The 10378-nt window shown below is 39.6% G+C and overlaps 2 protein-coding genes across 2 annotated transcripts in view; one reads left to right on the top strand and one right to left on the bottom strand.

Moving 5' to 3' along the window:
• Window positions 1–57, bottom strand: part of NSA2 (NSA2 ribosome biogenesis homolog (S. cerevisiae)) — a 13088-nt gene extending 13031 nt beyond the window's left edge. Inside the window, exon 1 of the mRNA XM_006901436.1 lies at window positions 54–57. Coding sequence (XP_006901498.1) covers window positions 54–57 — 4 coding nt within the window. The remainder of the gene's footprint in view (window positions 1–53) is intronic.
• A 4509-nt stretch (window positions 58–4566) lies between these two features.
• Window positions 4567–10378, top strand: part of GFM2 (G elongation factor, mitochondrial 2) — a 54237-nt gene continuing 48425 nt past the window's right edge. Inside the window, exons 1-2 of the mRNA XM_006901430.1 lie at window positions 4567–4640; window positions 10008–10092. Coding sequence (XP_006901492.1) covers window positions 4578–4640; window positions 10008–10092 — 148 coding nt within the window. The 5' untranslated portion in view covers window positions 4567–4577. The remainder of the gene's footprint in view (window positions 4641–10007; window positions 10093–10378) is intronic.

Raw genomic sequence — 10378 nt, 5'->3', positions numbered from 1 at the left:
GAGCCTCTCGACTTTCTTTCTTTCTCTTTTTCTCATGGTAATCCAAACGGTACCCATAGCGCTTTCGGTGTAACTCAATATACTCATTTTGTGGCTGTAAAGATAGAAGATGTTTTCCTTAATTTTAAAAAGTATTAATGAAGGGATTCTAACATACTTTCTTTTATATATGCCATAATATACAGAATATTCTATCAAACAAATGTTCACTTGCTTAAGTAATTCTAACATTACTAGGTTTTTCCCCCCATGATTTAAGCTTTGATCCTGAAAGTTGCGGAGCATGAGTTAATTATCTATAATAATCTTAATGAAAGTAACTGTCCACTTAAGAATACTAGTTTAAAAATGAGATGTTTTTCTATAAATGAATGGAAGTGCAAAAGATTGCCCCAAATCCACTAAGCCACAAATGGGAGGACATGATAACAGAATTCCTTCCCCTACCCCTTAGCCTTGAACACAAAGTAACAGGTCTTTTAAATGAGTTAATCCACATAAAATGAAAGGCGTCCTTCGTTAAGTGTAGTTTTGAGTTTTACCAATCTACAGAATTGTGTAATAAAGATACAGACTATTTTCATCACCCCAAAAAGCGGCCTTTCTCAATTTCCAATCTGATTTCTGTCACTGTATCTGCTCACTGCTGACAAAGTCAATTCCTACTCATCATGACCCTAGATTTGAGGCTTTAAATTTTTACAGGGGCTGTCTGCCCTTCTCTCCTGTGGCATGGCTAGTGGGTTCAAACTGATCTCTTGCTTAACAGCACTATACCACCTTTCCAAAATGAAATTCAAATTGATCAAAAGTGTGTAACCTTTGGAGTTTGGTTTCTTACACTAGAAGGCAGCTTTGAGATTCAGTGTTACACGCTGTTGTTACATGCAGAGTAATTCATTCTTTTATTGCTTAGTATTTCATAAAGAATAAAACGGCAACAAATCTTTGCATTCAGTCTTTTGTGTGGATGTGGATGTATGTTTACTGCTTAAGTGTGTATATTTTGCTTTCCGATCAGAAATGTATAGGTATCCCCCCTCCCATCTAAATGCCTGACTGGTTTTAAACAAAAATCTGCAGTCCATTTATACTTTAAAATGGAAAAAAAGAAAGCTTAATTGGCTAAAGGCATCCCAAGGAGAGAAAAGCTGAAAGACACTGAACAGGTACCAGGCGTGGCATTTTCCTATTAACAGCACATAATATTTATATGTGACGTGATATAAAACAAAGGATACGGCAAGTGGATTGGGATATAAATTCTGCTCCACATTTTAGTCGTTATCTGGCCTTTGGCAAGGCAAGTCATCACTAAAAAAAAGGGGTCTACCACACAGGATTGTCATAAGGTTTGCACATATTTTCACTGGACTCAGCCAAAGACAGGGCATGTGGCGAAGCCCAGAATTTCATAGTAAAACCAAAGCTCCAAAGTCTGTCTTCTGTCTAGTATTACACGCTATCTCCCCAAAAGTTAAGGGTTAAGTTTCTGTTTGCATTTGAAGGAATCTACCCTTTTCCCGCAGACTCCACATCCGCCAGCCACGCCACACTCCCAGCCCTCACGTGCCTAGAATCCCCAGGTTCACCCACTCAAGCGCCCTACGTCTCAAAGTCCCGAGGCAATTTCCTCACCATGGTGACGGCAGCAAAAGCCCCAGACGCAGTGTCCGGGGCGCAAAGAAGATCTCAACTTTCGGGTCTCGGAGACCCACGAGCCGCCTCAACCCACGACCAAGTCTGGAAAGGGTAACTTCCTAAAACTGCCGATTAAAGCTAAGCGCGACACACTCCTTCCGAGTCTCCCGTTCCGTCTTTAAGCGAGAGGAGCGGAAGTTGCCGGCAGGCGGCTTTAGGCGTGTGCACCACCGGAAGTAGTGAAACACGTTGATTAGAGGAGGGGGCGGGGAAAACAACCCGCATCAACCCAGGCGAGCTCGTAGCTCCCTAGGGTCCTGCTGTAGATGGAGAGGACTTTAGCCCAAGTAGCAAAGGGAAGTATGAGACACTTGTAAATTTTGGTGCGGCCCAAGTCTCCTTCTTTCAACAGCCTGGCTGGGAAAAGGCGAGCTAGTGCCAGGTGGGTATCTGGACGCGCCGCGCGACTCCGGCATGCTTCCCGACTCCCGCATGTGTCCCGCGCTGGACGCTGCTTGCCTTCAAGGCTGCGACAGAACGCTGCCAACCTTGGAGGAGGAGGACACCGGGGACGCCGGCGCCTGATCCTTCGTATCATCCCAAACTACGCATGATTCTCTCCCTCAGTGAGGATGAACTGATTTCCCTGCTTGTCACTTTGTCCTCAGGCATGCGCAGTTGAAAAGGACGCAGAAGAATTAAAATCTGTTGGACAGGAATTAAACTACTGGCCCTTAGCAAGTGTTAGTAACGAAAACAACTTTGTTTTTCTGCAAGTTGAGAACTGATTTCGGAAAACTTTGAGGGTTGGTGCACTGGACAGCGTAATTGAATAAAGCGAACCTCTAAGTCTAGGAAGTAGTTTACTCAGTATTATGCTCTCCAGTTCCTCTCAAGTTAGGTAGTAATTTACAAAATCACTGCTCCTGCGCGCTGCATAGTATTCCATTGTGTGAATGTACCACAAAATTCTCAATCCATTTGATTGTGATTGGATATTTGGGCTGTTTCTGTATTTTTGTGATGGTGAATAATGCTGCTGTGAACACTGGTGTTCAAGTTTCCGTTTGAGCCTGAGTTCTCATTTTCTTGGAGTATGTTCCAAGCAATGAAATAGCTGGGTCATATGGAATTTCTGTGTTCAGCTTTTTGAGGAAGCGCCAAACTACCTTCCAGAATGGTTGTACCATTTTAAGTCCCACCAATAATGTAAGAGTTCCTGTCTCACCAAATAATGTATAAAACCGTTATTGTAGAATGAGTATGAGGATCCATGCGGGGCGGGGGGGGGGGGAAATAAGAAGGGTGAGGATGGGTTGGGGAGTAGGGTGTTAATCATAGGGTTGCACAATTCGATGGGTGGGTGGGTTAAAGGAAATAGGCAGGATCTTTTGTGAAAATAATGTATTCAAACTTTGTAAATCAATAAAATTTAAAAAAAGAGTAACAAGGACGGTAAAAGGAAGTAATTCACTATAAAAAGTCCATCACCCTAGGAAAACGTGTTAGTTTTACTTTGACGGTAAAGTCTCAGAAGTTTAATTCATAAACTAGCATTTGATTCAGCTGTTTGAAACAAAATCGTCTTTCTGAAAGCAAAATTATCTGTCTAAGTGCTAGAGCATGCATTTGAGACTATTTAAAGGCCTCACATGTGTCAAGCCAATGTTATCTAATATCTTGGGCTCCCAGCTAACAGGTTGGCAGTTCAAGTTCTCCAGGGGCTCTACAATAGAAAGATGTACCTTCTTCAGAAAAGATGTTCTGCTCCGGAACCCTGGCTGTGAACCTGAGTCCACTAGATGGCAGTGCGGGCTTTTGTTGTTGAGCTTGTCTGTAGGAAATGCATCATGGTTTGCTTACTCAGGTTGTGAATTTGTAATCATTTGACTAAAATGAAGACAGTAAAGGGCAGTGACTGTCTTTTGCTCTCTGCTTGAACACCATCACTTAGAAAGCTATCACTGGCCTTCCGTAAATTCTTGAGCAATCCTAACACCAGTCCAATGATGTGATTATATAAAAAAACTGGGGCTCATGAGATTTGAAGTGATTTACCCAGGTTCCCAGAAGATTTAGTACTTCCAGCAAGTCTTCTGGCACTATATAGCCTAATCTAGATACTACAAATGTCTACTTGACATCTTTATTGTAATCAATGGTGTATGTAGTGTTTTTTTAAAAAAAAGTTTGTTCAGGTATAATATGCCAAAAATGGCATATATGGTAGATAGGTTTCAGTGAGTTTTCAAAAGCAGGACACACCAATGTAAATAGCATGTAGATCTAGAACTTACATAAAATGCAGCCTAGGACTTTTTCAGTTATTGTTATCTCCCACAGTGACCAATATCTTGCTTTATGTTAAGTAGATTAGTTTTGTCAGTTTTATACTTTATGTAATGGGAGTAATACAGTATACATTTTGGTGTTACTTTATTTTACTTAACACTGTAAGGTTTATGATTTTTTTTTTTTAACCTCCAGGTATGCATCTTTTAATTTATGAGAATTTTAAAAGGTTGGTTTAAGTTGTGAACATCTCAATATTTGCAAAGCCACTAAGAACATTTTAATCTTTTGACTTAGGAAAGGAAAAAAAAAATTAAAGTCTGAAATACAGGAGCCAAAGTATTTGTGACTCTGTTATTTATTTCTCTGTGTTTTCCCTCCCTCCTTTCTCCTGCCTCTTATAACCACTCTGGTTTGTGTTCATTTGTTTTTCTTACATAAGAGAGGTCATAAAAAAGTTGACCTAGTGATCAACTTGCTTATTTTTACTTTCAAGAAGTAATATGTGTTTTTTAAAATTAATGTATTTTAAATATATATTGCACATATCTGCCTTAGAAACATTTTATTGATATAAATGTCATAAACATAGTTTTATAATATTATGTTTGTTTTCTTAGAAAACAGCTGTTGACAGAATCAAAATGCTGGTCAACTGGAGAATATTTGCAGTGAGCCATCAGAAAATATCCAGTTTACACATTAATGTAAGCCTTCTCTTTTTATTAATTAAACGTACTTCAACAACTTGTTACCTTACTTCTAAAAGAGCATACTATATAGCATTAGCTTTTGATTCTAAACATGTTAGTTCTCACTTATATTAACGCCAAGTATGAGAAAAATGAAACAGTGTCCATTTCTGCTTCATTGTTATGCTTAGTCCCATTGTTGCAACCACTGTGTCAATTCATCTCCCTAGCTGTTTGTCCTGTGGATTCAAAGATTTGCTAGAAGGGTTCAAAATTGGGAAGGGTGTATGCCAGGGATGTGTCCTGTCTCCATACCTTTTCAATCTATATGCAGAACAGATTATCCAGAAGGTTGGTCTCTGAGGAGAAATGTGGCATCAGGATTGGAGGAAGACTTTAGTTTGGTTGGCTCTACAATCAACACTCTTGGTACCAGCAGCTAGGAAATTAAAAGATGAATTGTATTCAGAAAGTCTGCTGTTAGAGACCTCTACAGAGTACTGAAGAGCAACGATGGCAGTCTGGAGACTAAGGTGTGCCTGATACAGGCTATAGTCTTTACAGTTAATTGCTATGCAGCAGAAAACCAGACAGTGACTAGGGATGACAGGAGGAGAATTAATGTCTTTGAGCTGTGGTACTGAAGAAGAGTATTGAATATACCATGGACTGCTAGGAGAACAAACAGGTTCATCTTAAAGAGGTAAGACCAGGTGGCTCCTTGGAGGCAAGGATTCTGAAGCTTTGACATACTTTGGACATGTTGCAAGGAGTGACCAGTCCTTGGAAAGAGACGTCATGCTTGGGCGAGTAGAGGGACAGTGCAAGAGAGGAAGATCCTCGATGAGATGGATTGATTCAGTGACTGGGGTAGTGGGGGTTGATGTGTCAATGACAAGATTGGCACAGGATAGAGCAGAGTTTAGGGCTGTTGTCTCTAGGGTCACTATGAGTCAAAGGTGACTCAACAGCACATAACACCAACCTCCAAGACTCTTAGCTATTAATAGAGAGTATAGACTTATATAGCTGGTTAAGCATTTGGGAGCATGCTGATCCAAAGCTTCTCATAAATAGTCTGTTGTTATTCTTGTTGTGTACCATAGAGTTGGAACTGACCCATAGCTAACCCTCCAGTGGGTTTTCAGAGGCCATTAATTGCACAAGAGGAGATTAATCTTAGCAAGACAAATAATAAAATCAACCACCAAGTTCTAACCTAGACTACATTTGTGGAAAAGCATTTAAAGGCTTCCTTACTTTCAGCAAGCAAGGTTTTGTCATCTGTATAATGCAGATTGTTGATGAATCTTCCTCTTGTCTCCATCTCCTCTTTAAATATTATTTTTTAGTGGTCAAACCCCTTGTTGAGAGGATCTCTAAATTTAGGTTTCCCAGACTTGCTTTAATCTTCTTCAGCTTCACCATCAGTTTGCCTTTGAACAATTGATAGTCTGTTTCACAGTGAACCCCTGGCCTTTTGCTGACTGATGATGCCAAGTTTCTCCACAAATATAGTCTATTTGATTCATGTGTGTTTCATGTGAAAAGGTTATGTGTACAGTCACCATTTATGTTGTTGAACTGTTAGTGAATAGGTTGTTGATTGCATAATTCTATCATGTTATCCTGAGCATCAATTCACTAAAGCTAAAATTCAGTGGATGATTTTATAATTTATCCTGCAAAGATATATGCAAAACCTATACTTTGCCCAGGAAGCAGTACTCAGAACAGAACAAGGAAACACTGCATGGTTCAAAATTAGGACAGGAGTGTGTCAGGGATGTGTCCTGTCTCCATACCTTTTCAATCTATATGCAAAACAGATCATTCAGGAAACAGGGCTTTATGAGGAGGCATGTGGCAAAAAGATTGGAGGAAGACTCATCAACAATCTGTGTTATACAGATGACACAACCTTTCTTTCTGAAACTGAGGAGGACCTGAAACACTTGCTGCAGAAGGTTAAAGACTGCAGCCTTCATTGTGGATTGAAGCTCAACATCAAGAAGACAAAGATTCTTACCACTGGACTGATTGGCAGCATCATGATAGATGAAGAAGAGATTGAGGTTATTAACAGTTAGAGTTTGCTTGTTTCCACAATCAACACTCTTGGCTCCAGCAGCTAGGAAATCAAAAGGCGAATTGCACTGGGGAAACCTGCTGTCTGGGACATCTCCAGAGTATTGTAAAGCAACAATGTCAGTTTAGAGATTAAAATGCCTAATCCAGGCCATTGTCTTCGTCATTACTTGCTGTGCGTCAGAGAGCTGGACAATGACTAAGGATGATAGAAGAATCAATGTCTTTGAGTTGTGGTGCTAGAGAAGAGTGTTGAACATGGACCACCAAGAAAACAAATAGGTCTGTCTTGAAGAGGATGAAACCCAAGTTTCTCCTTGGAGGCTAGGATTTTGAAGCTCTGTCTCACATACTTTGGTCACGTGGCCAGGAGAGACCAGTCCTTGGAGAAGGACATCATGCTTGGGAGGATGGAGGGACATTGCAGGAGAAGACAACCCTGGATGAGATGGATTGATACAGTAACTGGGGCAGTGGGGGTTGGTGTGTCCGAATCAGTGAGACTGGCTCAGGACAGGGCAGGCTTCAGAGCTGCTAGTGTTGCTGTGGTTTGCCAGCAACTCGATGGCGCATAACAACAATAACAAGATTAACAACAAACTGTTTATGAGTAGCCTCAGGTCAGTGTGCTCCTAAATGCTTGACCAGTTGTGCAAGTCCATACTTTGTATTAACAGCTCCATCTTTGGCTCAGTTCCCCAATTCCTATATGTCCTGTGGGCTCAAAGATTTGCTAGAAAGTCCTCCAGGGACTCAGAGCTCTCATGAAACCAACTCATGTGACTGTAGGTATGCTGGCCAGATTTTTTGTAGAAACTGGTGAGCAACAGGCCAGGTTGGATGCAGCAGGACACTTATACACAGTCACACTGCTGCTCCTGTGTTGATACTTTCACACACCTTCTAGTGTGGAATGTGCTTTCTTTCTATTGCTACTTCCTTCAACTGTTGATGATCAGTAAGACCATGCTCATTTGCAAGACTGTGTCTGCAGTCAAGGTAGCTGGAGATCAGAGAGGCTAACTAACAGCTTAAAAAAAGAAAAAACCCACCTTTTAGGCTGACAGCACAGTGGCCCAATGTGTAAGGTATTGGGCTGCTAACAAGAGGTAGGTGATGCTGAATCCATCTGCCTCTCTTAGTGAGAAAAATGGGCAGTCTCCCTCCATAAAGATTTACAGCATCCCAACCCCCAATAGAGGCCAACCATAAGTGCATCCTACATGATAGCAGTGGGTTTGGGGTTTTTTGTTTTGTGGGTTTTTTTTTTGATTCATCTTCATTTCAGGCTTTTGAGTTCTTATTGCCAATTATTTTCCATGTGTCTTGATTTCAGGTTTATAAATTTTAGACTTCAGAAACTGGTTTAAAAAATTCATTTTCTTCATCTTTAGTGCTAATGGTTGGTGGGCAGATTTGCAAAATAATTACATCATCTGGTCTTTTATGCATGTGTCTTTTATGATCCTCTCACTGGCAACATTGTACTTCAGGACAGATCTTAAAACATTCTTTTAAACAGTGAATGGGCTGCATTTCTCTTCAGTGTGTTCTTTATGTGGTAGACTAATTGCTCAAACTTAGTTTATTTTCATGTCATGTCATGACAAGAGTCCAGAATGAAGACTGCATAGTGGAGTGGACCTGGGGGGAGGGATTGTAAAACAATGGGGTAACTTTTACTTTTCCAAAAGAAGAGTGTACTGGGGGGAGGTGTGGGCAGGGAGAAAAGTGCAACAATGAATGAATGGAAATCTGTAAATTTTCTTTAAAATTAATTTTAAAAAAACAAAAAAAAACCCCTTAGTTTATTTTCAGCTTGCTTTTTTCATTATCTCTGGCTTTTTAAAAAAGATTCATAAAATAATCCTCTCACTCCTTTTCTCAAGTCAAGCTACTTTAAAAAAATTATATTTATTGACTAGAAAGTTAATAAATAATTGATTGGAAGAAAAAGATAAATAAAAAGATAGATGTTGGTTTTCTTGAGTATTGATTTGCTATTTATCTTGGGAAGTAGAAGGGACCATATATCTTCTAAGAATAATAGGAAGGAACGAATTGAGGCCAAAAAAGAATTAATGCCTTTGAATTGTGATGTGGGCGAATATGTTTAATATATCCCATGCACTGCCAAAAGAACTGAAACTAATCTCTATTGGAATAAGTGCAACTAGAATGCTCCTTAAAGGCAAGGAAGGTGAAGCTACATCTCATGCTTTGGGCACATTGTCAGGAGTTCTTTGGAAAAAGACATACTAGGAATATTAAAAGGTCAGCAAAAGAGAGGAAGACCTTCACGGAGACAGTCTGATACTGTGACCACAGTCATGGGTTTGAAAATGGTGGAGATTATAAGGATACCACAGCCATGGGTTTGAGCATGGTGGAGATTATAAGGATAGCACAAAATAGGCCTAAATTTCAATCTGTTGTTTGTTGGGCTTGTATGAGTCCTGGCTGACACAGAAGTAACAGCAATTAAAGCACATCTCTGAGTTCCTTGCTAAGAAGAATGTGCTTTATGCTTATGTATTCTTATAAAATACAGTTTCTTTTAACTGAATCTCATGATGTAACGGATCAACCTTGAAATAGCTGATAGAGTAAAACTCTTTTCTACTTTTTTTTGGACAGCAGCTAGACACTAACTTCTTGAGCAGTGTGATACTTTATTAGTGTATTGGGTTTTTTCCCCCACCTCTAAGCTCTGGTCTGAATATCCTCTGAAACATTTTTGCAGTATTTCTAAGTTGTCATGTATGTTAGAGATAATAGCTACTGTTGCAAATCTTGAAAGTAGCTGGTAATGTATACCCAGAGTAACTGCCTTATTTAAAATTTGTTGACCTAAAAAATAAGAATTTCATTCTCAAACTGTAGCCGTTAGACTTACCTGGGGGGATTTATTACAATGAAGCTTGCTGCCTTCCCACTGCTTTCTTTGGGCATATCTTCTCTCACCCCTTGGTTTATGGTTAGTTAGTCCAGTAAATTAGGCATTTGGTTTTCAAACATATTCCTCCTTGTGCAGATGCTGCTTAAGGAGGAACACTGCTTTAGAAACACCGTTAGTTCAAAATATTAAATCAGTATGAATTTTTTCTCTGTTTTTCTTATTATGTGATTGTGGGGTGCTGGTGCTAGTTTTTAAAAATTAAGAATCTAGTATATTAGGAAATGGAAATAGGTTTAAAGGAAAATATTTATTCTGGCAAAATAAATCAGTGTTAAAACTATTATACTAAGTAATTCTGAGATAAAATTAACGTGAAGTTCCTTTTCCCTTACTAGACTATGTGCTACTGTAAAAGAAGAGCAAGTTTAAAAAGACTAAAGCACCATTTGCCTCTTGGGAGAAATTATAGTTCCCTGCCAGGTAAAAACATTAGAGTCTTATCTACCTAAAATGCTTGCTTTTTAAAGAACACATCTTTAAATAGAACTTTTAACTGTTTAGTAAAGCTCTTTTGAATCCTTGTCTGTGTCTAATGGCATAGTCCATAGCAAGTTACACTGCTAATCCAAAGGCTGTACTTTCAGTGGTTCAAATCCACCAGTGGCTCTACAGGAGAGAAGTGTTGGGGGTGGGGGTCTCCTCTTGTTGTGACTTATGCTTCTGAAAACTAATACAGGGTCCTTAAGAGTCAGGGCTGACGGAAAGG

Source organism: Elephantulus edwardii, unplaced genomic scaffold (genome assembly GCF_000299155.1).
Source record: "Elephantulus edwardii isolate Elephantulus edwardi_28Jun2011 unplaced genomic scaffold, EleEdw1.0 scaffold00326, whole genome shotgun sequence".
Taxonomy (NCBI): Eukaryota; Metazoa; Chordata; class Mammalia; order Macroscelidea; family Macroscelididae; genus Elephantulus; species Elephantulus edwardii.
The sequence above is the reverse complement of the archived record's forward strand: the minus strand, read 5'-3'. Positions and strand labels throughout refer to the sequence as shown.